Source organism: Pristiophorus japonicus, chromosome 7 (genome assembly GCF_044704955.1).
Source record: "Pristiophorus japonicus isolate sPriJap1 chromosome 7, sPriJap1.hap1, whole genome shotgun sequence".
Lineage (NCBI taxonomy): Eukaryota > Metazoa > Chordata > Chondrichthyes > Pristiophoridae > Pristiophorus > Pristiophorus japonicus.
The window spans coordinates 158,443,795-158,471,392 of NC_091983.1; the positions used below are offsets into that span (position 1 = coordinate 158,443,795).

At 41.8% G+C, this 27,598-nt stretch overlaps 1 protein-coding gene across 1 annotated transcript in view; it reads right to left on the bottom strand.

The window, feature by feature from the left end:
- The window catches only part of eif2b4 (eukaryotic translation initiation factor 2B, subunit 4 delta), an 80,234-nt gene that overhangs the window by 4,566 nt on the left and 48,070 nt on the right, over positions 1-27,598 (bottom strand). Inside the window, exons 3-10 of the mRNA XM_070885435.1 lie at positions 23,497-23,635; positions 22,249-22,443; positions 20,762-20,844; positions 17,327-17,418; positions 15,206-15,320; positions 5,200-5,276; positions 3,990-4,092; positions 234-361 (exon numbers count right to left, since the gene is read on the bottom strand). Of these exons, the coding sequence (XP_070741536.1) occupies positions 234-361; positions 3,990-4,092; positions 5,200-5,276; positions 15,206-15,320; positions 17,327-17,418; positions 20,762-20,844; positions 22,249-22,443; positions 23,497-23,635 (932 nt within the window). The remainder of the gene's footprint in view (positions 1-233; positions 362-3,989; positions 4,093-5,199; positions 5,277-15,205; positions 15,321-17,326; positions 17,419-20,761; positions 20,845-22,248; positions 22,444-23,496; positions 23,636-27,598) is intronic.

The window sequence follows — 27,598 nt, forward strand, 5'->3', positions numbered from 1 at the left end:
GTGACATGGAGTAGGATGTTCATCTAAGTGTATACTATACACACTAAAGTGTGCAAGTGTCAAAAAACACACAGGCTGATACGAACAGAAATTCTTTTAAAACTCAGACCAGTTTTTTAATTTACCTTTTTAATTTCCTGCAATTTTTCTTGTAGCTACTGTGTTATAGTACGAAATAAACACCGATGAGGGACCAATGATTCAAACAACTCAACATTTATAATATAACTTACCATCCATACACCAGAATTACATCATCATCATTAATTTTCTCAAAAGCTGATTTGGATATGGCTTCGGCAGCCAGGTGAATCTTCTCTTTTACGTATTTATCTATACAATCTAATAGCTCTGCCTTTGCCTAGAAGTAATACAAAAGATCATGTTATAGATATTTGCTTTTTTAAATATTCAAGACAGAGTAGAAGAAACAATAAATCCTACATAAAGAGTAATCAGATACTGCAGCAATAACTGCTCCTGAACTGCCAACAAAAAGCAAATGGCAGTATCTGTGCAGCCCATCCAGAACCTAGTGCAAAAATATATCAAAAGCAAACAGACAAAATTTGGACATTGGAAGCAACCATTCTATTAAAAAAAGGGAATGAGGCACCAAACCACCTCAGCAGAAAGAGCGGGATCCTGCACTGTGATGTCATGCCACAAGGTAGCTCAGACTGGACTCAGGTAAAATGGTGATAGAGCAACTGTCCCAAACTCAAGGGCGCTCCTTACTTGAAAAACATATTCCAAACAAAGATTGAAACATTCAACTAGGTGAACAAAAGTTGGAATAGTGTTACAGGAAGAGCGACTAGGCTTTCAAACTTTTCCTGATTAAAGTCGAGAATATATATTTACTTTGAATATGTGATCTGCCAGGTCCAGGCTGACTGAGTAGTCTGGTGCCAGAGGGCACATACAGGAGAAGACTGATAAAATCAGCCCAGTGATGAGCTTGATGGGCTGAATGGCCTTCCCACTCATTTGAACTGATCTTTGCAACAGAAAGTTCCCATGACCTGCCTGTGGTCAAAGGGTTTACATTTGCTTTATGTAAACAAATTAGAAAAACTAAGGAAACACATGTTTTCTCCATTGTATAAATGGATCACTACCTGGGAACTATTGATTACTCCTACATTGTACTGTCAAGGCCTACTGATGGTTTCAATATTATATCAGCCAGCACTCTAAAGATTTTACTACAATGGATAAATCTCGACTGAAACACTCTACTGAAATGAGATAAAGGCTAGTTAAACAGTCACCTAATGAAATTACATATTTGCTGCTAAATTCCTCAGAAAATAGTGGTAGTTCTATAAATATAACAGTGTTTTCTGTTCACTGACTACACTTTTCAAATTATTATTTTAACTTAATGGCCTGGATTTTGCAGTATGCTCATACCGTCCTTGAAATATACCGTCCTTGAAGTATACCGCAAGTTCAGGATTTCCGCATGTGCTTGCACTAAATAAGAACATAAGGAATAGGAGGAGGAGCAAGCCATTTGACCCCTCGAGCCATTCAATAAGATCATGGCTGATCTGATCCTGGCCTCAACTCCACTTCCCCGCCCGCTCCCCATAACTCTTGACTCCCTTATTGCTCAAAAATCTGTCTATCTCCACCTTAAATATATTCAATGACCCAGCCTCCACAGCTCTCTGGGGTGGACAATTCCAAAGATTCACGACCCTCAGAGAAGAAATTCCTCCTCATTTCCGTTTTAAATAGGTGACCCCTTATTCTGAAACCATGCCCCCTAGTTCTAGATTTCCCCACGAGGGAAAACATCCTCTCTGCATCTAGCCTGTCAAGCCCCCTCAGAATCTTATACATTTCAATAGAAACACTATACTCTATTTTACTTTGTTAAATTCTGAATATTAAATTGATTGCTAATGAAAAAATATCCTTCAGAAACTCAGAAGGCCAGACAGATAGAAAGTATTCATTTTAATTACCTGGGAAGTTGGAATAAGAAAGTGAAATAAAGTGGATATCTATCAGATTTCTGTAACCAATTCTATCCTTTCAACTGAAAAATGAACAACATAACCAACAATATTTTGCATCTATAACAAGGAAAACAGATTAATCGATTATCAGTCTAAATAAGGTCTGATTAACATATTTTAATCCTGAAAATTAACATTAAATATATAGCTGGGAATCTCTTTCTGAAGCAGGAGTGTTAGACCTTTAAACAGAAAGTTGTATACATCGGGACTAATAAATTGTGAGTTTGGATGAAAAAATAAAGCAAAATGCTGATATATGAAATAAGTCCAAGTACCAGTTTAATTCAAAGTTTGTAAAAGTTTTAGAGGAGTTTTACTTTTTTTTTTAAGAAGTTTTTAATAGTTAATTTCAATGGAAGAGAGAGAGAAGTTTCTGTGGGCGTGGCTTAGTTTTGACAGCTTTTGTGGATTTGCCTTCCCTTATGCATAGGCTGCATGCTGCGCTCCTGGCCTCCCTGATGTCGTACACAACTCTGCAGCTCCAAAGAACAAGTCTCCATCTGGGCCTCGCACAAGATAAGTTCGTATTATTTTCAAAGGTCAGCGGCATAGCTACGGAATACACCACCGACCGCAATTTTTGGGCCAAAAATTAGATTTAATGGGGAAGTTATTTTAACTATATCACATGCAAAATAGGTAATTTAAATGGATGCAAGAAGTAAAGGTGCTGGATTCAAAGTCCTGTTCAGCTATCCTAACAAGAGCCTGTGATCTATGCGACAGTTGTGATTTATTACCCTGAAAATCACATGAAAGATAGTTTCTTCTTTCTTCGAACCTGTATCCCTCCCATGCCGATTTCTTAGCAGAAGAAGTCAGAGTATAAGGCCCACACTAAATCAAGGAAGAAGTAAAAATCATTATTTGTTGAACTTTTGCAGATGTCAGAAAGATGTAGATTCTTTGCCAATGACATTCAGCCAATGATTTCTTTTCTATTCTTATGAAAGACCCATTACTCACAAGTTAGGTTGAGCCAAGTATCTTACAAAGCTCTTTATCAAAAGAGTGAAAAAGCTTGGATCAGGCTGCTGCCATGAAGTATTCCAGTGAGAGGCTTAAACCGTTTTAGCAAGGACATGTTGATTCTGGAACTCTGTATGTACTCGCAGTGTGAAAATTCACTGAGGGCTGACAATTGGGCCTATAGTTTACTTGTGTGAATCAGTACTGAAATAGGAACTGGACATTAAGGGCTGGACTTTCGGCCCCTGTTAGCGCCCCCAGGGCACCAATGACGGCGGGAGGCACTTCCGGGCGGGCGGCCAGCTTCTAGCGCCCTGCCAGGACTTTCGGTGCCGGTTTCAGCGGGGCGCGGAGCATTTCCACCCAGAAGAGGCGAGCCGATGTGCAATGCCCCTGGTTGCAACAAGGCTTGATTTTGGTTGCCGCCCGATCCGTATGCCCTACTGCGTGCCCTGGTGGAAACATCTGTGAATGCGGACGGTCCAATCTGAGTGGCTGCAGTGAGGTAAGTTATGTCGATCTCAGGTAAGTGCAATTGCTTTTTTGCGATTTATGTTGTGGTGGCATGAGTTAGCTACTGGGAATGTTTTTGATGGGTTTTTTTCAGGCGTTTTCTTTCCCCTGCAGCACTGTTGTAGCACTGTTTCGCTTGGAATTTTCAGTTGCTTAGTCTGCCTACCGCCTTAAGAGAGATGTGTAATGCCTCCCTTTGCACTCGGCCCCGCACTCAGGGCCCAGCTGATGAATTTTGCTGACTGAGGCACAACCTTTACCTCCCTGCCGTCATTACTGCCCCGAAATGAGCAGAACCGAAAATCCAGCCCCAAGTTCCTATTGAATTTTTCTTTTTTCTTCCCCTTTTGAAGTTAAACTACATTATGTCTTAGATACAAAAAAAATCTCTTGTTGTTATTTCTGGAATTCCAGTAAAGTACCCAAGTTCCTCAAAAAAATGCATCACACCGAAGTATAAAACTGTGCTCTTACCTCGTCCTCTCTCATGCTTCTGGCAATATTTGAGATTTCCTTCTTTATGAACTTTATAGCATTGCCCATACTTGCTGAGAGTGGGCGGCACTGATTCAAAAAACTAGAAGACATGAACAATACATTAACAAAACTATATCCTTAAACTAATGAACAGAAAACACAGAAACTCTGTTCATTAGCTTGAGTATTATTTTTAACCAAGACTATGTTCAATGATTGGTGTGATGCTGCAGCCACCAGATAGAGACTGTAATTCCCGTATTGGAAGCAAGTTTTTCTCGATTTCGAGGGACACATTATTATCCGATGATAGCCTAGATAGGCATGGAGAGACAATTAATGCATGTTGCTATTATAAAGAACTATTGGATTACCAAACGGCTCTGTGGGCAAAAGCATACTTTGCTTGATTTGTTGAAGGAACTTTGTGTAAGTAGGCTTCAACTCACCACAGAGGCAGTGTGATTTGTGCTACTTGCTGTAATCTATAGTCTAACTCCACCATAGGCATGGTCCTGTTACTTCAGTCCTTGCCATTTATCCTCCAGGATTACTGTGCATATGCTACAGTATGGGGAGAGTACCCTGGAGTGCTAAAGAGGGTAACCCTTGTTACATCCACCTCATTCAACAAAAAATCCACTTTGCCAGCGCGGTGCCACTCCCATCACTTTTCCCCAAACTCTATATTGTGTCACCACATTGGATTTCTTTTTTCACTTGATCTTTGCAGGGCACTTTTTGGTCCTCACTCCAGCCTTGGCACAGGCATCCAATGATTCAAATACCTCTGAAGCTTTCTAAAAGCTTTAAGAATTTTTGCCCATGTATTCACTTACCATTAAGTGGATGTATCCTTTTAAATTTCATCTACATCGTGAAAATTGTGCAGGCAGGACACTACACTGATTAGAAATCTGATTAGATTTACACTAGAACTTAGCAATGCATTAGGAAATAAGCATGCACACTACTGTTCAATACTGTGAAATATATAAACGGATATCTGTTATTTGCACACAGAACTACACATGCACACGGACACACCTGTAAAATTGTAGTGCCGGGCCATGACTGAAAAAATGTAAACTAAGAGAAGTTTGGCACTAGAAACCATTTCATGTTATACAGAAAACATTTTGTTCTTGCTATACTTAGCACACACTAGTTAAAGAGTGCTCAATGACTAAAATAAATAGAGAAATACCTGATATCTGGTTTCAGTTTGTTGACCAAGTCCCTTGACAACTCTTCATTCGGTGGAGTTGAGTAATCGTGGATGACCTGCAGCAGGGAGGAAAAGCTAGTTACAATTTTTGTTTGACAAGAGTGACATCAGACACAAATAGGAGATTAGCCACTGTTGGCATCACACAATGGTCACAATTTCAAAATCTGTAATATTCAAAAACTACAGACAGAAAGCAGGAAATATAGACCAGTTAGCCTAACATGTGTCATTGGGAAAATGCTGGAGTCCATTATTAAGGAAGCAGTAGCGGGACATTTGGAAAAGCATGATTCAATCAAGCAGAGTCACCATGGTTTTATGAAGGGGAAATCATGTTTGACAAATTTGCTGGAGTTCTTTGAGGATGCAACGAGCAGGGTGATTAAGGGGAAGCAGTGGATGTGGTGTATTTGATTTCCAGAAGGCATTCGATAAGGCGTCACATAAAAGGTTACTTACTGCAAAAAGTTCACTGGGTTGGGGGTAATATATTAGCATAGATAGAGGATTGGCTAACTAACAGGACACAGAGAGTCGGGATAAATGGGTCATTTTCCGGTTGGCAAACAGTAAAATAATGGGGTGCCGCAGGGATCGGTGCTGGGTCCTCAACTATTTACAATCTATATTAATGACTTGGATGAAGGGACTGAGAGCAATGTAGCCAAGTTTGCTGATGATACAAAGATGGGAGGGAAAGCATATTGTGAGGAGGACACAAAAAATCTGCAAAGGTATATAGACAGGCTAAGAGAGTGGCCAAAAATTTGGCAAATGGAGTATAATGTCAGAAAATGTGAGGTTATCCACTTTGGTAGAAAAAATAAAAAACAAATTATAATTTAAATGGGAGAAAAATTTCAAAATGCTTCAGTACAGAGGGCTCTGGGGGTCCTTGTGCATGAAACACAAAAAGTTAGTATGCAGATACAGCAAGTAGTCAGGAAGACAAATGGAATGCTGGCCTTTATTGCAAGGGGGATAGAGTATAAAAGCAGAGAAGTCCTGCTGCAACTGTAAAGGGTATTAGTGAGGCTACGCCTGGAATACTGCGTGCAGTTTTGGTCTCTGTATTTAAGGGAGGATATTCTTGCATTGGAAGCTGTTCAGAGAAGGTTCGCTAGATTGATTCTGGAGATGAGAGGGTTGATTTACGAAAATAGGTTGAGTAGGTTGGGACTATACTCATTGGAGTTCAGAAGAATGAGAGGGGATCTTATCGAAACATATAAGATAATGAGGGGGCTCGACAAGTTGGATGCAGAGAGGATATTTCCACTCACAGGGGAAACTAAAACTGGGGGCATAGTTTCAGAATAAGGGGCCGCCAACTTAAAACTGAGATGAAAAGAAATCTTTAAATGGCAAACATTTAAAGATGACATGGATGAACTTCAGCAATTGTACATCCCTGTCTTGGGTAAAAATAAAACAGGGAAGGTGGCTCAACCATGGCTAACAGGAAAATTAAGGATAGTGTTAAAGCCAAGGAAGAGACATATAAATTGGCTAGAAAAAGCAACAAACCTGAGGACTGGGAGAAATTTAAATTTCAACAGAGGAAGACAAAGGGTTTAATTAAGAGGGGGAAAATAAAGTATGAGAGGAAGCATGCAGGGAACATAAAAACTGACTGCAAAAGCTTCTATAAATATGTGAAGAGAAAAAGATTAGTGAAGACAAACATAGGTCCCTTGCAGTCGGATTCAGGTGAATTTCTAATGGGGAACAAAGAACTAGCAGACCAATTGAACAAATACTTCGGTTCTGTCTTACATAAGAACATAAGAATTAGGAACAGGAATACGCATCTAGCCCCTCGAGCCTGCTTAACAAGATCATGGCTGATCTGGCCGTGGACTCAGCTCCACTTACCTGCCCACTCCCCATAACCCTTAATTCCCTTATTGGTTACAAATCTATCTATCTGTGATTTGAATACATTCAATGAGCTAGCCTCAACTGCTTCCTTGGGCAGTGAATTCCACAGATTCACAACCCTCTGGGAGAAGAAATTCCTTCTCAACTCGGTTTTAAATTGGCTCCCCTGCATTTTGAGGCTGTGCACCCTAGTTCTAGTCTCCCCGACCAGTGGAAACAACCTCTCTGCCTCTATCTTGTCTATCCCTTTCATTATTTTAAATGTTTCTATAAGATCATCCCTCATCCTTCTGAACTCCAACGAGTAAAGACCCAGTCTACTCAATCTATCATCATAAGGTAACCCCCTCATCTCTGGAATCAGCCAAGTGGGAATCGTCTCTGTACCCCCTCCAAAGCTAGTATATCCTTCCTTAAGTAAGGTGACCAAAACTGCACGCAGTACTCCAGGTGCGGCCTCACCAATACCCTATACAGTTGCAGCAGGACCTCCCTGCTTTCGTACTCCATCCCTCTCGCAATGAAGGCCAGCATTCCATTCGCCTTCCTGATTACCTGCTGCACCTGCAAAGCAAACTAACTTTTTGGGATTCATACACAAGGACCCCCAGGTCCCTCTGCACCGCAGCATGTTGTAATTTCTCCCCATTCAAATAATATTCCCTTTTACTGTTTTTTTTCCCAAGGTGGATGACCTCACATTTTCCGACATTGTATTCCATCTGCCAAACCTTAGCCCATTCGCTTAACCTATCTAAATCTCTTTGTAGCCTCTGTGTCCTCGACACAACCCGCTTTCCCACTAATCTTTGTGTCATCTGCAAATTTTGTTACACTGCACTCTGTCTTCTCTTCCAGGCCATCTATGTATATTGTAAACAGTTGTGGTCCCAGCACCGATCCCTGTGGCACACCACTAACCACCGATTTCCAACCCGAAAAGGACCCATTTATCCCGACTCTCTGCTTTCTGTTAGCCAGCTAATTCTCTATCCATGCTAATACATTTCCTCTGACTCCGCGTACCTTTATCTTCTGCAGTAACCTTTTGTGTGGCACCTTATCGAATGCCTTTTGGAAATCTAAATACACCTCTATCCACCATGCTCGTTATATTCTCAAAGAATTCCAGTAAATTAGTTAAACATGATTTCCCCTTCATGAAACCATGCTGAGTCTGCTTGATTGCACTATTCCTATCTAGATGTCCCGCTATTTCTTCCTTAATGATAGCTTCAAGCATTTTCCCCACTACAGATGTTAAACTAACCGGCCTATAGTTGCCTTTTGCCTGCCCCCTTTTTAAAACAGAGGCGTTACATTAGCTGCTTTCCAATCCGATGGTATCTCCCCAGAGTCCAAAGAATTTTGATAGATTATAACGAATGCATCTGCTATAACTTCCGCCATCTCTTTTAATACCCTGGGATGCATTTCATCAGGACCAGGGGACTTGTCTACCTTGAGATCCATTAGCCTGTCCAGCACTACCCCCCTAGTGATAGTGATTATCTCAAGGTACCCCCTTCCCACATTCCCGTGACCAGCAATTTTTGACATGGTTTTTGTGTCTTCCACTGTGAAGACTGAAGCAAAATAATTGTTTAAGGTTCACGAAGGAAGACACAAATAACCTTCCGAATGTACTAGGGGACAGTGGGTCTAGTGAAAAGGAGGAATTGAAGGATATCCTTATTAGGCGGGAAATTGATGGGATTGAAGGCAGATAAATCCCCGGGGCCTAATAGTCTGCATCCCAGAGTACTTAAGGAAGTGGCCCTAGAAATAGTGGATGCAGTGGTGATCATTTTCCAACAGTCTATCGACTCTGGATCAGTTTCTATGGACTGGAGGGTAGCGAATGTAACACCACTTTTTTAAAAAAAGGAGGGAGAGAAAATGGGTAATTATAGACCGGTTAGCATGACATCAGTAGTGGGGAAAATGTTGGAATCAATCATTAAGGATGAAATAGCAGCGCATTTGGAAAGCAGTGACAGGATTGGACCAAGTCAGCATGGATTTATGAAAGGGAAATCATGCTTGATGAATCTTTCGGAATTTTTTTGAGGATGTAACTAGCAGAGCGGACAAGGGAGAACCGGTGGATGTGGTGTATTTGGGCTTTCAAAAGGCTTTTGACAAGGTCCCGCACAAGAGATTGGTGTGCAAAATCAAAGCACATGGTATTGGGGGTAATGTACTGATGTGGACAGAGAACTGGTTGGCAGACAGGAAGCAGAGAGTCGGGATAAACTGGTCCTTTTCAGAATGGCAGGCAGTGACTAGTGGAGTGCCGCAGGACTCAGTGCTGGGACCCAGCTCTTTACAATATATATATTAACGATTTAGATGAAGGAATTGAGTGTAATATCTCCAAGTTTGCGGATGACACTAAACTGGGTGGTGGTGTGAGCTCTGAGGAGGACGCTAAGAGGTTGCAGGGTGACTTGGACAGGTAAGGTGAGTGGGCAAATGCATAGCAGATGCATTATAATGTGGATAAATGTGAGGTTATCCACTTTGGGGGCAAAAACACGAAGGCAGAATATTATCTGAATGGCGGCAGATTAGGAAAAGGGGAGGTGCAACGAGATTTGGGTGTCATGGTTCATCAGTCACTGAAAGTGGGCATGCAGGTACAGCAGGCGATGAAGGCGGCAAATGGTATGTTGGCCTTCATAGCTTGGGGATTTGAGTATAGGAGCAGGGAGGTCTTACTGCAGTTGTACAGGCCCTTAGTGAGGCCTCACCTGGAATATTGTGTTCAGTTTTGGTCTCCTAATCTGAGGAAGGACGTTCTTGCTATTGAGGGAGTGCAGCGAAGGTTCACCAGACTGTCATATGAGGAGAGACTGGATCAACTGGGCCTTTATTCAGTGGAGTTTAGAAGGATGAGATGGGATCTCATAGAAATGTATAAGATTCTGACGGGACTGGACAGGTTAGATGCAGGAAGAATGTTCCCGATGTTGGGGAAGTCCAGAACCAGGGGACATAGGCTTAGGATAAGGGGTAGACCATTTCGGACTGAGATGAGGAGAAACTTCTTCACTCAGTGAGTTGTTAACCTATGGAATTCCCTGCCGCAGAGAGTTGTTGATGCCAGTTCATTGGATATATTCAAGAGGGAGTTAGATATGGCCCTTACGGCTAAAGGGATCAAGGGGTATGGAGCGAAAACAGGAAAGGGATACCGAGGGAATGATGAGCCATGATCTTATTGAATGGCGGTGCAGGCTTGAAGGGCCGAATGTCCTATTCCTGCACCTATGTTCTATGTTTCTATGTTTCTTCTCTCAGAGGGTTGGAAATCTGTGGAATTCGCTGCCCCAGAGAGCTGTGGAGGCTGGGTCATTGAATATATTTAAGACGGAGAACACAGATTTTTGAGCGATAAGGGAATAAAGGGTTCTGGGGAGCGGGCAAGGAAGCGGAACTGAGTCCATGATCAGATCAGCCATGATCTTATTAAATGGTGGAGCAGGCTCAAGGGGTCAAATGGCCTACTCCTGCTCATATTTCTTGTGTTCTTGTGTACCTGAAGGCATAAGCAAAATACTGCGAATGCTGGAAATCTGAAATAAAAACAAAAAGCGCTGGAAATATTCAGCAGGTCAGGCTAACCTGCTGTGTATGTCCAGCATTTTCTGTTTTTATTCCTCAAGGCACAACTACTTTTATCAGAAATAATGTGGTGGAATAAATACAAATATACATAAAATCATTCAGGGTATTTTTCTGGGATTGATGCATTTTTGTTCCTAGATACGGCCAATGATATAGAATGATGTTATTCACTTTGTTTTTGCATTAGTACGGACTAATTTATGTTTATGTCCTCACAGTACAAGTCTGCTAGCAGTTTGCCATTGATGAGAAGTGACAGGATAGTGCTGTGCTTTTCTTTCTCAGCTCAGAAGAGCTGCATATTTTCCAAAGCTACATATTTGTATATGTTCAGCTTTGGGTCTCATTTCAAGAGCAAATGATTGGCCAGCACAGCTCCAGTATCAATATTAATCATATAAACTAATACAAATATTGTTCGGGCAGGGCCTATGTTTTTACTAGTTGTACCCCAAATAAAAGTTAATGTAATCCAGTAACATTTCATCTTAATGATTTTTATTTATGCTGTGTGTCCTTCAACCTTTGGTCCAAGTCCAAATCAGACAAGAGGGATGAAAGTCTCCTCAATGATATAATGGGTAAAGAGACTGTTGAGTGTAACAATGAACAATATAAATAAGGTCTCAAGTTCAAATCCTGGCCTGTGCTGAGTTAGCTAAACCAGTTGGGAAACTACTGCAGGCCTAAGCTAGGAAAGGGACAAATAAATAAATCAGCCAGGGTCTTGTTCTTGATTGCTATCAGTTGACTCCTGCTTAAAGTGCACATGGATGGCTGTTTCTCAAGAAAATGATCAATTTCAATTGTAATCGCCTCCATGACCAAACAACCCGTGACACACACATTTACTCGCATTTCCCCAAGCCTCTCACTTCCTTGGCTATTTATACACTCTGTTTCTTTAATGCCTTAATGCTTCTGTCCAGAACTTGACCCGAGATCATTCTATTCATGATTCTTCCGTGGGTCTGATTTTATATTAAATATATATATTTATTATATCCCTCTACTTTTCTGATTCTATGAATATGTCTGTCCACCTCTTGAAATGTTCTGTTCCTCTGTCTGCCTCTTTCCCCCATTCAGCTTTATTGATGTCCCTTTTCCTTGTTTTTGATCAGGTATTTAGTAAGATCACTTTTACATCTACATCTCTTTTCTCAGCTGTAACTGCATCACATTCTACATGGATTCTGGCTCAAATTTCACCTTTGTTGTTTCACATCTACACACAACATAAGAACTAGGAGCAGGAGTAGGCCATTTGGCCCCTCGAGTCTGTTCCGCCATTCAATAAGATCATGGCTGATCTGATCCTGGCCTCAACTCCACTTCCCCGCCCGCTCCCCATAACCCTTGACTTCCTTATCATTCAAAAATCTATATATCTCCACCTTAAATATATTCGAAGACCCAGCCTCCACAGCTCTCTGGGGTCGACAATTCCAAAGATTCACAACCCTCAGAGAAGAAATTCCTCCTCATTTCTGTTTTAAATGGACGACCTCTTATTTTGAAACTATGCCCTCTAGTTCTAGATTCCCCCATGAAGGGAAACATCCTCTCTGCATCTATCCTATCGAGCCCCCTCAAAATCTTATGTTTCAATAAGATCACCTCTCATTCTTCTAAACTCCAAGGAGTATAGGCCCAACCTTTCTTCATATGACAACCCCTTCATCTCAGGAATCAACCGAGTGAACCTTCTCTGAAGTACCTCCAATGGTAGTATATCCTTCCTTAAATAAGGAGACCAAAACTGTACGCAGTACTCCAGGTGAGGTATTATCAATGCCCTGTACAATTGGAGTAGGACGTCCCTACTTTTATGCTCCATCCCCTTTGCAATAAAGGCCAGCATTCCATTTGCCTTCCTGATTACTTGCTGTACCTGCATGCTAACTTTTTGCATTTCATGCACAAGAACCTCCAAATCTCTCACAATAGCCAATATCTTTGTGATGAGCAACGCACTTTCAATCACTGATCTCCCCACTTCTCGAAATCTTCTGACCTTCTTTTCTCCAACACTAAATGATCTGTCCCAAGCTTCATACTCAATGCTTCCACCGCAACAGATTCCAAGCTCTTCTTCTGCTGCCTTTCCCGATTTTCTTTTTTGGCCAGGGAGACTGCCATCATGTATCTGACCCTTTCTTCTCTCTCCAGCCTTTCTTATCCTCCTAGACGCTTCTCAATGGTCTCATATCTCTTGATCATTTCATCAAGAACTGCCAAAATTTCAGCCATCTCAGTTTCTCCACTCCTCTTTAACTTATCTCCCTCTGAACTGACTCCATTTCTTCAGTTTTAACACCTATATCATCAAACCAGCTGACAAACAGGATGTGTAGTTGTACAGAGAAAGGATCTCTATCGCACTGAGGCCGAATGTCAACTCTCTGGTGACTCCTCCCAGTTCCCTCTTGATCTACATCAAGCCATTATTTCCCAGACTCTGGCCAATCTCATCTGTTCTAGAATGCTTCGCCCCGCAGCCTCTAACTTCAGATTCCATACCCTGTACAGCCTATTTCTAACTACTTCCTAAGATACACAAATAGGATTCTTGTGGTAGACTGTATGCTTCAGCTCGCTCCTGTCCCACCAAATTAATTTCCTCTTATCCTGACACTCTTCTTTCCTCCTGGTCCAATCTATACCCATTTACATCCATAGCTGTTCCGTTTCCCTCTGCCACTTCAACAATTTCAGAGTCTCCGACCCAAATCGTCTTCTGTTCACTATGGATGCACAGTCCCACTACAAATCCATCCTTCACCAGGGCCCTCCTCTTCTTCCTTGAACAGTAGCTCAACCAGTTTTCATCCACCGCCACGCTCTTCCACTTGCCTGAACTTGCGGTCACCGTGACAGCTTCTCTTTTAACACTCATTTCTTCTGGACAAAAGGTGTCACAATGGCAACTTGCATGGGTCCCAGCATAACCTGTCTTTTGGTACTGTACGTTCAACACTTTGTTCTCGTCCTCCTCTTATGCGACATTGGTGTGTTCTGATCTTGAGAAGTTTATTAACTATCCTTACCGTTTCCATTCATTTCACAACTGCAGTTGGTCTACCTTTGAGTCCTCCCTTCCCTTCAAAATTTCTGTCTCTGTCACTGTGTCTATTTCTGGCAATGCACTTTCCATTGACATTTATTACATGCCCATTGATGCCCACAACTAACTTCAGAATCGGCCAACAATTAAAATAAAATGGCGACCGCAACAATGCAACCTCCCCTTTTAGGGCGGATGCACCGCCCAGCCACTTGCAGCTTCCCATTGGGAAAAGCTGTCGGGGGCACCGAGTGGTGGCGGCTCCGCTCCTGCGGAGCAATTTCCCTCGTGGGGCGGAAAGGAGTCGCCGCTGGGCTGTAAGAGGTCGGCGCATGCCCGACGGGGCAGGAACACGAATGTGGCGGAAACCCTTTTCCGCCGCCCCCAACTCGGGGGCAATTTCGTATGGGTTGGACCATCTGCCTGCCGCCGGTCGGAAAGGCCTTACCGCCCCATTACCGCCTCTTAGAGGACCTTAAAGAGGGGGGACATTTTGGCCCCAAGGACTACACCCCATTATCCGAGTTCCTCCACCTCCATTGAATGTGCCACACCAGAGCTTCTGAAAAGTCCTTCTTTTTCCTCAGCTAAGGATTCCCTTCTGATGCGGGAAACAGCATATTTTCCCTCCCCTTTTTCTGATTGGATTAATATGCTAATATGCCTCTTATTTTTCAAGTTTTGAAGAAATGTTAACTTATCTGTTCTCGCTACAGGTGCTGACTACTAACCTGTTGTCTTTCTCGATCATTTTCTGTTTCTGTTTCAGAATTCCAGTATCTGCAGCTTGAATTTTTTTTTAAACTTGAAAAAAATTAACACTTGGGCAAAGTACGAAAGGATTGCCGGTACCCGTGAAACTGTATCCAAGCAAAAATTAATGCCTTCAGTAGAGGAAGGGAGAAAGCTGGTGAAAACAAACACAATTATACTCTCCCTGACAACTAGCTACACTCCCAAGTTAGAAGAAACTGCATTTTGAACAGACAGGAATCCACAGAATTGAAGAGCACAACTGACACAAACAAAAAGAAGCCTCATCCGACAGTCATGAGGATAAAGCATGAGTAGTGGAAATGTTTTAGATGTAGATATGTTGTCAGAATGGCATAGATGGAGCTCTGCAGTAAATCTATCCAATACAAGGGACAATTTGTCACTCTGAGAATCTACTCTAAGGCTGAAATTGTTCTGCACATCTACACAAAAGAAGAAATAACTTCATTTCCAAGCTCAGAAACTTGAAGGCTACACCATTTTGGTACAGCTCACAGCTATCTCATCTCAGAAAGCCACTAATAGAGACAAAAAAAAAAGGCAAAACTATGTCTTTGGTGGCCCATTCATTATTACTATTGGTGCTTTCTCTTCTGGAGCAGGTAGAACCACCACTATATTCCATACCTGTTTAAAGGCGTGTAGTAATGCTATACATCGTGCGTTGGATCCTGTGATAATGCCCTGAGAGTACTGCAATCCTAGACGTACAATAGCAGGGTGAAGCACAGTCGAGGGGATGCTACACACAATAAAAGAAAAGAAATAGGGGTGCAAGTGTCAACTACGGACGAGAACAGTGTTATAATTAAGCAATGAGCTGAAGACCTGCATGTAATCTGACATTTTACTATGCCAGCAAAGATAATTGCTAAAAGATGACCAGTATGGTAAAAACCGCAATATTAAAATTATAATTAGTACCCTGTTGATTGATGCAAAAATAAATGTTGACAGTGGTTGATTCAATAATATCTAAATATCTTTAAATTAGCAAGTAAACCACGAAACAGTTTTCAAACTTTGCTGAAACTCAATGACAATAGACAGAATCTTTATCCAGCTACATAGAGCATGTGATTAAAATTTTGAAAGGATGTACCTGAGGTCTACAACTCTGCCCAAGTAATAACTTTCTGACAACCAAGTCAAGCTACAATATGTCCAAAGCACCAATCCAACCTCCAGGAAGCATTAAAACATGGGTTCACATTTTCAATATCAAATTACAAAGTCAGCTATGCCACTATAAAGGAAACCCGGAGAGGAGTCTGGCTGCTTCCTCACAGGGATGATTGGCTGCTTTCATGCATCTCCTTTTAATCAGTTTCACAGCTATACTGGCATGGTGAACCCAATTTCTTTTCCACACATGGTAGCCACAGAGACCAATTTGCATAAGAACATAAGAATTAGGAATAGGAGTAGGCCATCTAGCCCCTCGAGCCTGCTCCGCCATTCAACAAGATCATGGCTGATCTGGCCGTGGACTCAGCTCCACTTACCCGCCCGCTCCCCATAACCCTTAATTCCCTTATTGGTTAAAATTGCAGAAAGGGAATTAAATAATTAAAAGGCAGAGTGTTACATGCTGTAGGACTCGGTATTGGCTGGTGGATATTCTCATGCTTACATCCCAGAAATTACATCGAAAATGCTTCATGAAAATATACAAACTTTATACAGCGTTTCAATTGAAAATAATAACATACCCTGCCAAGGGGGCTCTTTTGTAACAATGTGATTATCGGCACGAACATTTTTGTGTTCTGCGCAGGCACGTGATTGGCCATGCCCCTTTTGGCACATGAGTGCAATTGGCCACACCCCTTTTGGCATATGTGCGCGATCGGCCATGCCCCTTTTGACCCACACACTATGCCCCACCGATGGCGGGCGGGGAGGGATTCAGGAACTTGTTGGTGGAGAAGGTGGAAGGTCATGAATCCGTGGGGGAGGAACTTGAGCAGGTGGGAGATGGCCAGGAACCGGGGGGAGGGAGTGGGGGAGGAAGGTCAGGAACTTGAGCAGGGGGAGAAGGACAGGCACTCGGGTAAAGGTGGGGAGGGGGGGTGGGGGGGGGGGAGCGGGGGGGAGAGAAGGTCAGAAACTTGAGTGGGAGGAGGTCAGAAACTTGGGTGGGAGGAGGTCAGAAACTTGGGTGGGAGGAGGTCAGAAACTTGGGTGGGAGGAGGTCAGAAACTTGGGTGGGGAAGGTCAGAAACTTGGGCAGTGAGGTCAGGAACTTAAGTGGTGGGAGCAGGAACTTGTTTGGGGAGGGGGGGGGGGGGGGGTGGTGGGAGAAGGTCTTAATCCGCGAGGGTGAGCCCTGTCTGTTCCAAGTGAGCTCTGTTCTGTCTGAAGTAGACAGTCAGAATGGCTTGAATTACACTGATTACGTAGGCAGGGAGGATCTAATTACACATTCCTGGGGGTGTCCTATCCTCCAACGGGATCAATCAGTAATCAGGACGTCATCCAAGGGGACCAATCAGTGCTTTAGGTGTTGCAAATAAACATGTCCCTTTTGTGATGCTCAGAAGTCATATGTTTGAAGCAGCCTTTTGAATGCAAATTAACTCCAATCATATTATAAATGGGGATCCATAACAGAGACATTTTGGGAAGGGGGGAGTATGTCTAAGACATTATACTTGCAAGCAGATTTTTCATGGATTCAACTCAACCAAAATAATTTCTGGTACTACACTCAACAATAAAACCATATATTAAAACAAATCTACTTACGTCAGCTGTTGAGTCAGTGGCATTTTGCGGCTGTATTGGTGCAAATGTAAAAAGAGAATGACTTTGCTGCCATAATCTTGCCTAAGTGGAACCTATAATAAACAACAGAGATATTTCAAGTATCAGTTGATGAAGTAAAATGTATTATTTTAATAAACTTCGTATCAAACCAAACCCAACACACCAATACTTCCAATAAGAATACCAACCTACAGATAGAATTTTGCACTTTCTTTACAGGTACAATACTTCAACTGAACTATTTGGAACACAAATTTTTGTGTTCCTGAAGTATGAACATTTTTTTTCTCAAAATATCTATAACTTACATGAATATTGTGGTATATTGAACTGCCTGTGTTTTCATACCCTGGCGGAATATACACCACCACTGCACCAAGCAAGAATGTCACTGACTTCAAAATTTAAATCAAATGTATTCTTTTAGATGTCTTCAAGAAAGCTGTATAGTGGTAAAATCCCACAAACATTCAACAAATAAAGTGTGTGGGAACTCTTATTGGTGAGCTTAGTGCCATGTTTTTTTAGATTACATTCACTCATTCAAAATGCACATGTTAAAAGTAAATCATCAAATTTGCTTTTTTATAAAAAATTGCTTTTGATAACTAGTCTGTTCTTGGTCCTTCTAAAAGCATCTGGTCTCTGGAAATAGTATGAACAGTACCAAGATCAACAGGATAACAAACATACGCTATTTATTTATCCACACAGAACTTGAAATGGAATATCTATTGAAATCAGACACAGTACAGACAACCACACAGGAAAAATCATTGTCCTTCTGCAATAACTTTATATAATTACTTGGGAGGGGAAGGGGAAAGCAAACACAGAGCTAAAATTGCTACACTTTGACTGCACTTGGGGATGAATGCTGTACATGAGGACGTCAATTCTACTCTGATACGATTAGAGAGGGAGACCCAAATAACAATGAAACAGAAACTAGCCCCAAAGATACTTAATGTATGCAACACACGATTACTGTGAAGGTTGAGAAATAATTTGCCAAGTACACTAATTATTCCATGATTGATTGTTCATGAGTCTATGATTGTGTGAGAAAGGAGCAATCTGTGAAGCAACAGGAAACTGCTGGGATATATTTTGATTTACAAGCCAATGAAGCAGCATGGAAGCTTTTTTTCATCTTCCTGTATCACAGATTCATAGTCAGCACTCAGTCAGAACAATTTATGCATTTCACTTGGGGTACAGCTGGGAATGTCAAAGTCAAATTTCATCAGTGTAATACTAGTGGGGAAACAAAAGGCCCAGTGAACCAGTAAAAAGTTTGTCTTTCCACTTCATAAAATTGCTGGAAATCTTGTTTTAGGCCTCACCACATGTCACGTGAGTGAGACTCAGGAGCTTCCAGACCTCTATCCATGTTGCTACTGAGCCCTCAAAAGGCTCCCTACTGCTTTCCAAACCCTTATTTGAATTACTGCAATAGCACAAGAGCTATCACAGCTATGAAGAAGGTTATTAATATAATGGGGTAGAGATTGCGGTCGGGGGCTTCCCGCGGGCAAATGCCTCCGACTTGCAAATAATCTAGGAATTTACCTGGTGGTCTGAGAGGTTCGTAGATTCGTGCTCCTGGGCCTCTCAGAGTACGAACCTACATGAGTATGAATGTGTATTTCCTTCTTTTATTGGTTGGGCTGGCCCATGTGATCCCAGGGGCGTTTGCAAACCGCATGTGCCCCTGGGATACGTGGGCCTCTACTTTTTGTTTCTTTACTTGTCCAATTACCACCCCTTTTGCTTTGCACCATCAACCCCTTTGTCACTTAATCACTCCTATCTTTTCACCCTATCAAAGACCTTCCCTTTTGTACTTTCCTCTCCTCCACCACTTCTCCCGCCCTGCCCTGCCCTGCCACGCCCCCTTCCTGCCCCAAACTGTTAAATCTTTAGCTTCTTCCAGTTCTGATGAAAGGTCATCGACCTGAAACGTTAACCCTGTTTCTCTCTCCACAGATGCTGCCTGACCGGCTGAGTATTTCCAGCATTTTCTGTTTTATTCTGAATACAGTGAAGCTGGGGATAAGTGACATTAATTTGGCCAGCCAGAAACTCAACTTTAGTACTAGCTGAAAAAATAAAGGTGATCTGGATATGTGCATAAACTACAGGGATCTGGTTTTATGTATTGAATTTTACTCTTGGATAATGTAGCTCTATTTGAACAATTCTCACCTGAACCATGCATTTATGCTGTCAACTCACAAAATAACCCATTAAAAGCCTAACCCCAAAGCAGGAAAACAAACGATTAGCACACAGTTTCAAACCTTAAACTTGGGGCCCTTTTTAAAGCAATCTGTTGAATGAGCCTGTAAGAGATAGTCACAACTATACTTAGTATTGCACCAGCAATACCAATCACACATTGATCAGTTTTAGTCCCAAATCAAGTTGAATGCAAATCCTTGCATCATTCAGGTCCAAAATATTAATAGAGCACTAAGCTTAGACCTACAAAATAAGTGGTGGACTCCTCACTACAGTGGTCATGATTTTGTTCTAAAATAGATTAGAACACATATGCCAACACATACAGGGTAACTACGCCACAAAGCAGTAAAATTTAGCTTTGTGCTTCTGATTCTCCGCAAGGCAAGTTCTTGAACTTTCTCAATAATTCCCTAGTGGGAGAGGAATAGAAAGAAAATAGATGTGCATTGCTCATTTGAGATCTTTAAATAACAGAATTGACAGGATCTGGGAGCGATCAAGCATATGTTATCATGTGGTGATCCAGGAAACCATACAGGAGCAAGGAAGAAAAACTTAAAAATCTGATGATTTTTTCAAAAATCCACAAACACAAGTTCAGATATATTTTTCCAGATTTCTCTTACTTTGTGGTATCAAATCTCAAGTAATAATGCTCCACAGAACATCAGAGGCACTCAAAAACCAGACCTGAAGGTCAATATATTGTGCCTGTTTTAAAAGCCTACAGGCTGTCTCAAATATTGTGAGTAAAGAAGCCAAATAAATATTTGTGGCAGCAGTTTTACTATTTTGGGGCGTTAACAAAATGGTACTAGAATTGAGGCATCACAAAACAAACACACAACCAAAAGTGATTTTCAGTGAAGGTCACTGCAGAGGCAGCTCAGCAATGCAGCATGCTGAAATACTAACACATGTACAATGAACAGGAAGTCATGCCTGTCATTCTCCCACATGGAATTAGAGTGTTGAAAATGTATAGATTAAAAATCATAAATAGGTCAACCCTGGTCATCCTTACACCCCTCTTTTGACAAGAGACCTGGGGAGCTGTATGTGGGAAAACCTGACTGAGATAAAGACTATTTAAAAATAGAAAATGCAAAAATAATCAAAACATTTAATTTATTATTACAACCGGGAGTCTTCAGTCTCAAACAATACCTGTTGCCGCTCCAGTTTTTTGGCCAGTTTTTTAAGAGCCGCAGGATCATCTGCCTGAACATGATCTGGGAGTCTTTTTACGACTGTGGAGATAGAATGCAGACGAGTTTCTCATTACTCTGGAGAGTGACAACAGAACGAAATAATAACAGTATAATATACATTAAGTTCTCAATTCCTTTAAAAGCCTGCTTTCAAACTTCAAAACAGTCCCTGTTGTATTCTTCTATGAGTCAAGTTATATTTAGCAATGACAATCAGCACAGTTTTCCTCAGCAAGACGACAGAACACAATATAAAGGTGTGGTGATGGCAGATAGAGTGGTAATATAATCTCAGATTTGGGGTAAAGCCCACAAACCACTTGAGCTACGCTTCTTTTACTGTGGATTTATAGCAGTAATTAGGCTGGCCAGTTCAAATTGATAAGAACTCTCATCAGGTGCCATCGGACGCACAATAGCTTTCCACTGCAATGTTTTTATAAAAATATAGCAAATATAATAGGCTGCTTATTGCACTATACTTGATTTAATGGCCATTAAAGTTAATGGTACTAGATATCGAATGTTGTATTATATTAAAGACATTTAAATAGAATGGTTTTGAACGGATGAAATCAAAAGTGCAAAATGAAACAGAACTGCTCACTTACCCACTAAACCATTTAGGTATGTAAAACATGGAGGGACGGTGAGCACTGTATCCAACTATTTCAACAGTATAAGTTAGAAATTATTCCAATGTTGGCGAACAGTTTTCAATGACCGAAAATGCTGGAAATCTCAGCGGGTCAGGCAGCCTTTGTGGAGAGAAGCAGAGTTAACGTTTCGAGTTGATGAACCATCGTCAGAAGTGGCGAATGTTCGAAATGAACACATTTTTAAGGAGCACTGAAAGGGGGAGGGGAGGAAAGAACAAAAGGGAAGAACAAAAAGAACCGTGGAATGGAACAGTGTGTTGTGGAGGGAGCGGTCCCTTCGGAATGCTGGGCGGGGGGGGGGGCGGGGGGGGGAGATGTGATTGGTGGTGGGATCACGTTGGAGGTGGCCGAAATGGCGGAGGATGATCCGTTGAACGTAGAGGCTGGTGGGGTGAAAGGTGAGGACAAGGGGAACCCTGTCATGGTTCTGAGAGGGAGGGAAAGGGGTTCAATTCAGCCCATCATTCCCTTTTATCTCTCAAATCTCTCCTGTCTTCCACCCTATCACCGACCTACCCTTTTGTTCTTTCCTCCCCTCCCCCTTTCAGTGTCCCTTAAGAATGTATTCATTTCGAACATTCGCCAGTTCTGGCGAAGGGTCATCGACCCTAAACGTTAACTCTGCTTCTCTCCACAGATGCTGCCTGACCAGCTGAGATTACCAGCATTTTCTGCTTTTATTTCAGATTCCAGCATCCGCAGTATTTTGCTTTTGTATAAGTTTGCAATTACCTCCGGTTTCTTCCTTTTTTTCAGCCCCACCCCACTTATTGTGATTTCTTACCTTGCTGAGGCTCACTGGGTACAGGCTTTGTCTTCACTGAAGCAGCAGGTTGGCTCTGGTCAGACTTCTTGGATTGTTTTGCACGGTCTTCTTGCTTTGCTTTCCGCTCAGCTCGAAGTTCAGCTTTGCTTTTTCCAGCTGAACCTTTTTCACTGCTGGCAGGTGTGTCACCTGATGCTGCATTTGCTGTTGATGCTAAAACAAAGGAGAACAGAGGCCAAAGTTAATCAGAATTTGCTAAAGTTCACTTCAGCTTTTCAAACTTCAGTCAGTGAAAAACTAAAAACAGCACGTCAGTGGTAAGTAACCATCCCTCCCACAGTAGTTAGAGGCATTTTTTCCAGACTGGATCGTAAAACACCACTGGCAGGTCTCCCATGATCCAAACTAAATAAGCACCAGTGTACAAAGTGGTCTTAAAAAAGGGAAAAAATTGAATCCACTTACTTCTTCTACAATTGTAAAACCAAAATTAAACTGATCCTGATATTCATTACCAGGGTAGTAGCCTTCCAGAGAGCTCATTTCACTACAGACTCTCTCTTCTGTCCGCCCTACCTCAAACTTTTTATCTGCTCTTTTAGGTTGCTACACATGCTATTCCAGTGTCAACATGACTAACAATCAACTTACTCCCCAGTCTCTAACAACGTTGGCTGCCAAGTAGTAAGAGTGCATGTGTGTGCCCCAACATGACTCACCCTTGTTTTTTCTCTTTCCTCCTCCTCCTGGAAAGGAAGGGAAAGGGATAGGAAAACACAATCTCAATTTAATGGCTCCTTCTCATGGCAGTGTAGAGTATTGACTCACCAGGTGCTGAGTTATGGGTATGAACTTCAATCCTCCTGCTCTGTGACACAGTTAGTCACTAATTACGGCTCAAGAACAATAGACTACAAAGGCTTTAGTCTTTTTAAAAATTCTTTTACACGGAGGTACTTCACTTTTGCGGATATGCAAATACAAGATGTTGACGGTTGTGAACACGTGTACTTTAAAAAAAACACTCAGCATTTCCTGTTAGTGTAACAAAATTGCAAAGTTAAGAAATCTTCGATAGACTTGCAATGGTAGATTTTACAAACATGCCCTCCCACCTCAAAGCTTCTCACACTAGTATTTTAAGCACCACAGTTGACCTGTGCGAGTTTAATGCCATTGATGAATGGAAGGAAGGAAAACTTGTTAACCTAAGATTGCGTGCAAAAATAAATTAGCAGTGAGAGGGGAAGAGAGAACGCAGTTTACCTTTCTGCTGTTGTTGCTGTTTCTTTGGGCCATCTGCCGAAAAAGAATTCCCAACATCTTCCTTCCTGTTTTTCTTGAGCTGTTTCTTCTGCTTCCTCAATCGCTGCTTTTCTTCCTTGGAGAGCTCTGGTCCTTCTAACTACCAGAGAAAAATACATCCTTTATGTAGTTTATATTGCATCAAATTTGTTCAGAAAAAGAGTCTAGTTTGTATAACGTAGGAAAATCTCCAACAAAGAACTATAATCAGAGCTGAGTCTCGGACTTAATCCTCTAAATTACCAGAATATAACGACCAAACAGTAGAAAACTGCAAGTTTCCCAGTTGGAAAAGTAAACAATTCTTACTAATTATGTATATTGGGGATAAAATATTCTCAGAGAAACAACAGTAAAAAAATGCAATGTCATCCAAGGTTGCCTATAACTGTGCATCATTCATCAAACTATCAGAAGATATCAATAATGTAAAGCAGTGCATAAGCAACATGCAACAAACACATACATTAACTTTGAAACATTTGCAAAGCATGTTTATAAAAATGAACATTAAAAGATAGTTGTTTTCTTAATTGTTGAGTTTTTAAAGTTCCTTCATGTTCTGTGAAGGTATTATACGTCCAGGCACAAATTCACATATTTTATGGAGTCATTCACTGAGACATTTTACAAAGTCATTGTATAGCTAGGTGTACATGAACACACTGAGTGTACATCCTCAAACATAGTTGGAGTCACTGAACACCCTGACTGCACGTCGAGGAATGCATCACATCAGACCAAAAATACTCCAGTTTTAAACAATGTTGTTATATATTGTTACAAAATTCCAGAAATATGCCACGTTATTTAAACTTAATACTGAACTCAAATAAACTGATGTTGCAAAAATGTTGTTTCATTTTAATACTAGCTTTAAATAATTATTTCCACCATAGGATGTCTGATTGTGGGGGTGTTTGTGTATGTTCAAAGGGACCTTTAAGATCAGTTTTTGCCAATATTGCCCGATAAATTCGGGGGTGGCTGTTGATGGTGAAAATTGGAGAAAAGGCAGATTATTTCTCATTCTGTTCTTACCAAAATCAGATCTGGAGATATGAGCACATCACATCCATAATGTCAGAACACTTAGTGAAAAGTCCTGATAATAACTTCAGATACAGAAACATAGAAAATAGCTGCAGGAGTAGGCCATTCGGCCCTTCGAGCATGCACCACCATTCAATGAGTTCATGGCTGAACATGCAACTTCAGTACCCCATTCCTGCTTTCTCGCCATACCCCTTGATCCCCCAAGTAGTAAGGACTATATCTAACTCCTTTTTGAATATATTTAGTGAATTGGCCTCAACAACTTTCTGTGGCAGAGAATTCCACAGGTTCATCACTCTTTGGGTGAAGAAGTTTCTCCTCATCTCAGTCCTAAATGGCTTACCCCTTATCCTTAGACTGTGACCCCTGGTTCTGGACTTCCCCAACATTGGGAACATTCTTCCTGCCTCTAACCTGTCTAAACCCATCAGAATTTTAAACGTTTCTATGAGGTCCCCTCTCATTCTTTTGAACTCCAGTGAATACTAGCCCAGTTGATCCAGTCTTTCTTGATATGTCAGTCCCGCCATCCCGGGAATCAGTCTGGTGAACCTTCGCTGCACTCCCTCAATAGCAAGAATGTCCTTCCTCAAGTTAGGAGACAAAAACTGTACACAATACTCCAGGTGTGGCCTCACCAAGGCCCTGTACAACTGTAGCAATACTTCCCTGCCCCTGTACTCAAATCCCCTCGCTATGAAGGCCAACATGCCATTTGCTTTCTTAACCGCCTGCAGTACCTGCATGCCAACCTTCAATGACTGATGTACCATGACACCCAGGTCTCGTTGCACCTCCCCTTTTCCTAATCTGTCACCATTCAGATAATAGTCTGTCTCTCTGTTTTTACCACCAAAGTGGATAACCTCACATTTATCCACATTATACTTCATCTGCCGTGCATTTGCCCACTCACCTAACCTATCCAAGTCACTCTGCAGCCTAATAGCATCCTCCTCGCAGCTCACACTGCCACCCAACTTAGTGTCATCCGCAAATTTGGAGATACTACATTTAATCCCCTCGTCCAAATCATTAATGTACAATGTAAACAGCTGGGACCCCAGCACAGAACCTTGCGGTACCCCACTAGTCACTGCCTGCCACTCTGAAAAGTACCCATTTACTCCTACTCTTTGCTTCCTGTCTGACAACCAGTTCTCAATCCATGTCAGCACACTACCCCCAATCCCATGTGCTTTAACTTTGCACATTAATCTCTTGTGTGGGACCTTGTCGAAAGCCTTCTGAAAGTCCAAATATACCACATTAACTGGTTCTCCCTTGTCCACTCTACTGGAAACATCCTCAAAAAATTCCAGAAGATTTGTCAAGCATGATTTCTCTTTCACAAATCCATGCTAACTTGGACCTATCATGTCACCTCTTTTCAAATGCGCTGCTATGACATCCTTAATAATTGATTCCATCATTTTACCCACTACTGATGTCAGGCTGACGGGTCGAAAATTCCCTGTTTTCTTTCTCCCTCCTTTTTTAAAAAGTGGGGTTACATTGGCTACCCTCCACTCCAGAGGAACTGATCCAGAGTCTATGGAATGTTGGAAAATGACTGTCAATGCATCCGCTATTTCCAAGGCCACCTCCTTAAGTACTCTGGGATGCAGTCCATCAGGCCCTGGGGATTTATCGGCCTTCAATCCCATCAATTTCCCCAACACAATTTCCCGACTAATAAGGATTTCCCTCAGTTCCTCCTCCTTACTGGACCCTCTGACTCCTTTTATATCCGGAAGGTTGTTTGTGTCCTCCTTCGTGAATACCGAACCAAAGTACTTGTTCAATTGGTCTGCCATTTCTTTGTTTCCCATTATGACTTCCCCTGATTCTGACTGCAGGGGACCTACGTTTGTCTTTACTAACCTTTTCCTCTTCACATATCGATAGAAACTTTTGCAGTCCGTCTTAATGTTCCCTGCAAGCTTCCTCTCGTACTCTATTTTCACTGCCCTAATCAAATCCTTTGTCCTCCTCTGCTCAGTTCTAAATTTCTCCCGGTCCCCAGGGGTTCACTGCTATTTCTGGCCAGTTTGTATGCCACTTCCTTGGCTTTAATACTATCCCTGATTTCCCTTGATAGTCACGGTTGAGCCATCTTCCCTTTTTTATTTTTATGCCAGACAGGGATGTACAATTGTTGTAGTTCATCCATGCGGTCTCTAAATGTCTGCCATTGCCCATCCACAGTCAACCCCTTCAGTATCATTCGCCAATCTATCCTAGCCAATTCACACCTCATACCTTCAAAGTTACCCTTCTTTAAGTTCTGGACCATGGTCTCTGAATTAACTGTTTCATTCTCCATCCTAATGTAGAATTCCACCATATTATGGTCACTCTGCCCCAAGGGGCCTCGCACAACGAGATTGCTAATTAATCCTCTCTCATTACACAGCACCCAGTCTAAGATGGCCTCCCCCCTAGTTGGTTCCTCGACATATTGGTCTAGAAAACCATCCCTTATGCACCCCAGGAAATCCTCCTCCACTGTATTGCTTCCAGTTTGGTTAGCCCAATCTATATGCATATTAAAGTCACCCATGATAACTGCTGCACCTTTATTGCTTGCACCCCTAATTTCCTGTTTGATGCCCTCCCCAACATCACTACTACTGTTTGGAGGTCTGTACACAACTCCCACTAACGTTTTTTGCCCTTTGGTGTTCTGCAGCTCTATCCATATAGGGCCCAAGTTTCCACATGATTTGCGCCTGATTTTTAGGAGCAACTTAGAAATCGCAATTCTCCACATTTTTTTTTCTGCAGTTCTAGTCAGGTGGAACAGTTCTACTTTGGAACAGAATTTTTTCTTCAAAAGGGGGCGTGTCCGGCCACTGACTCCTGATTTGAAAGTTTCCACAGTGAAAACGTACTCCAAACTAAAGTAGAATGGAGCAAGTGAAGATTTTTGTAGAACTGAAAAAACCTGTTCTGCACATTAAAAAATCAGGCGCAGGTTACAAATTAGGCGTCCAGAACGAGGTTG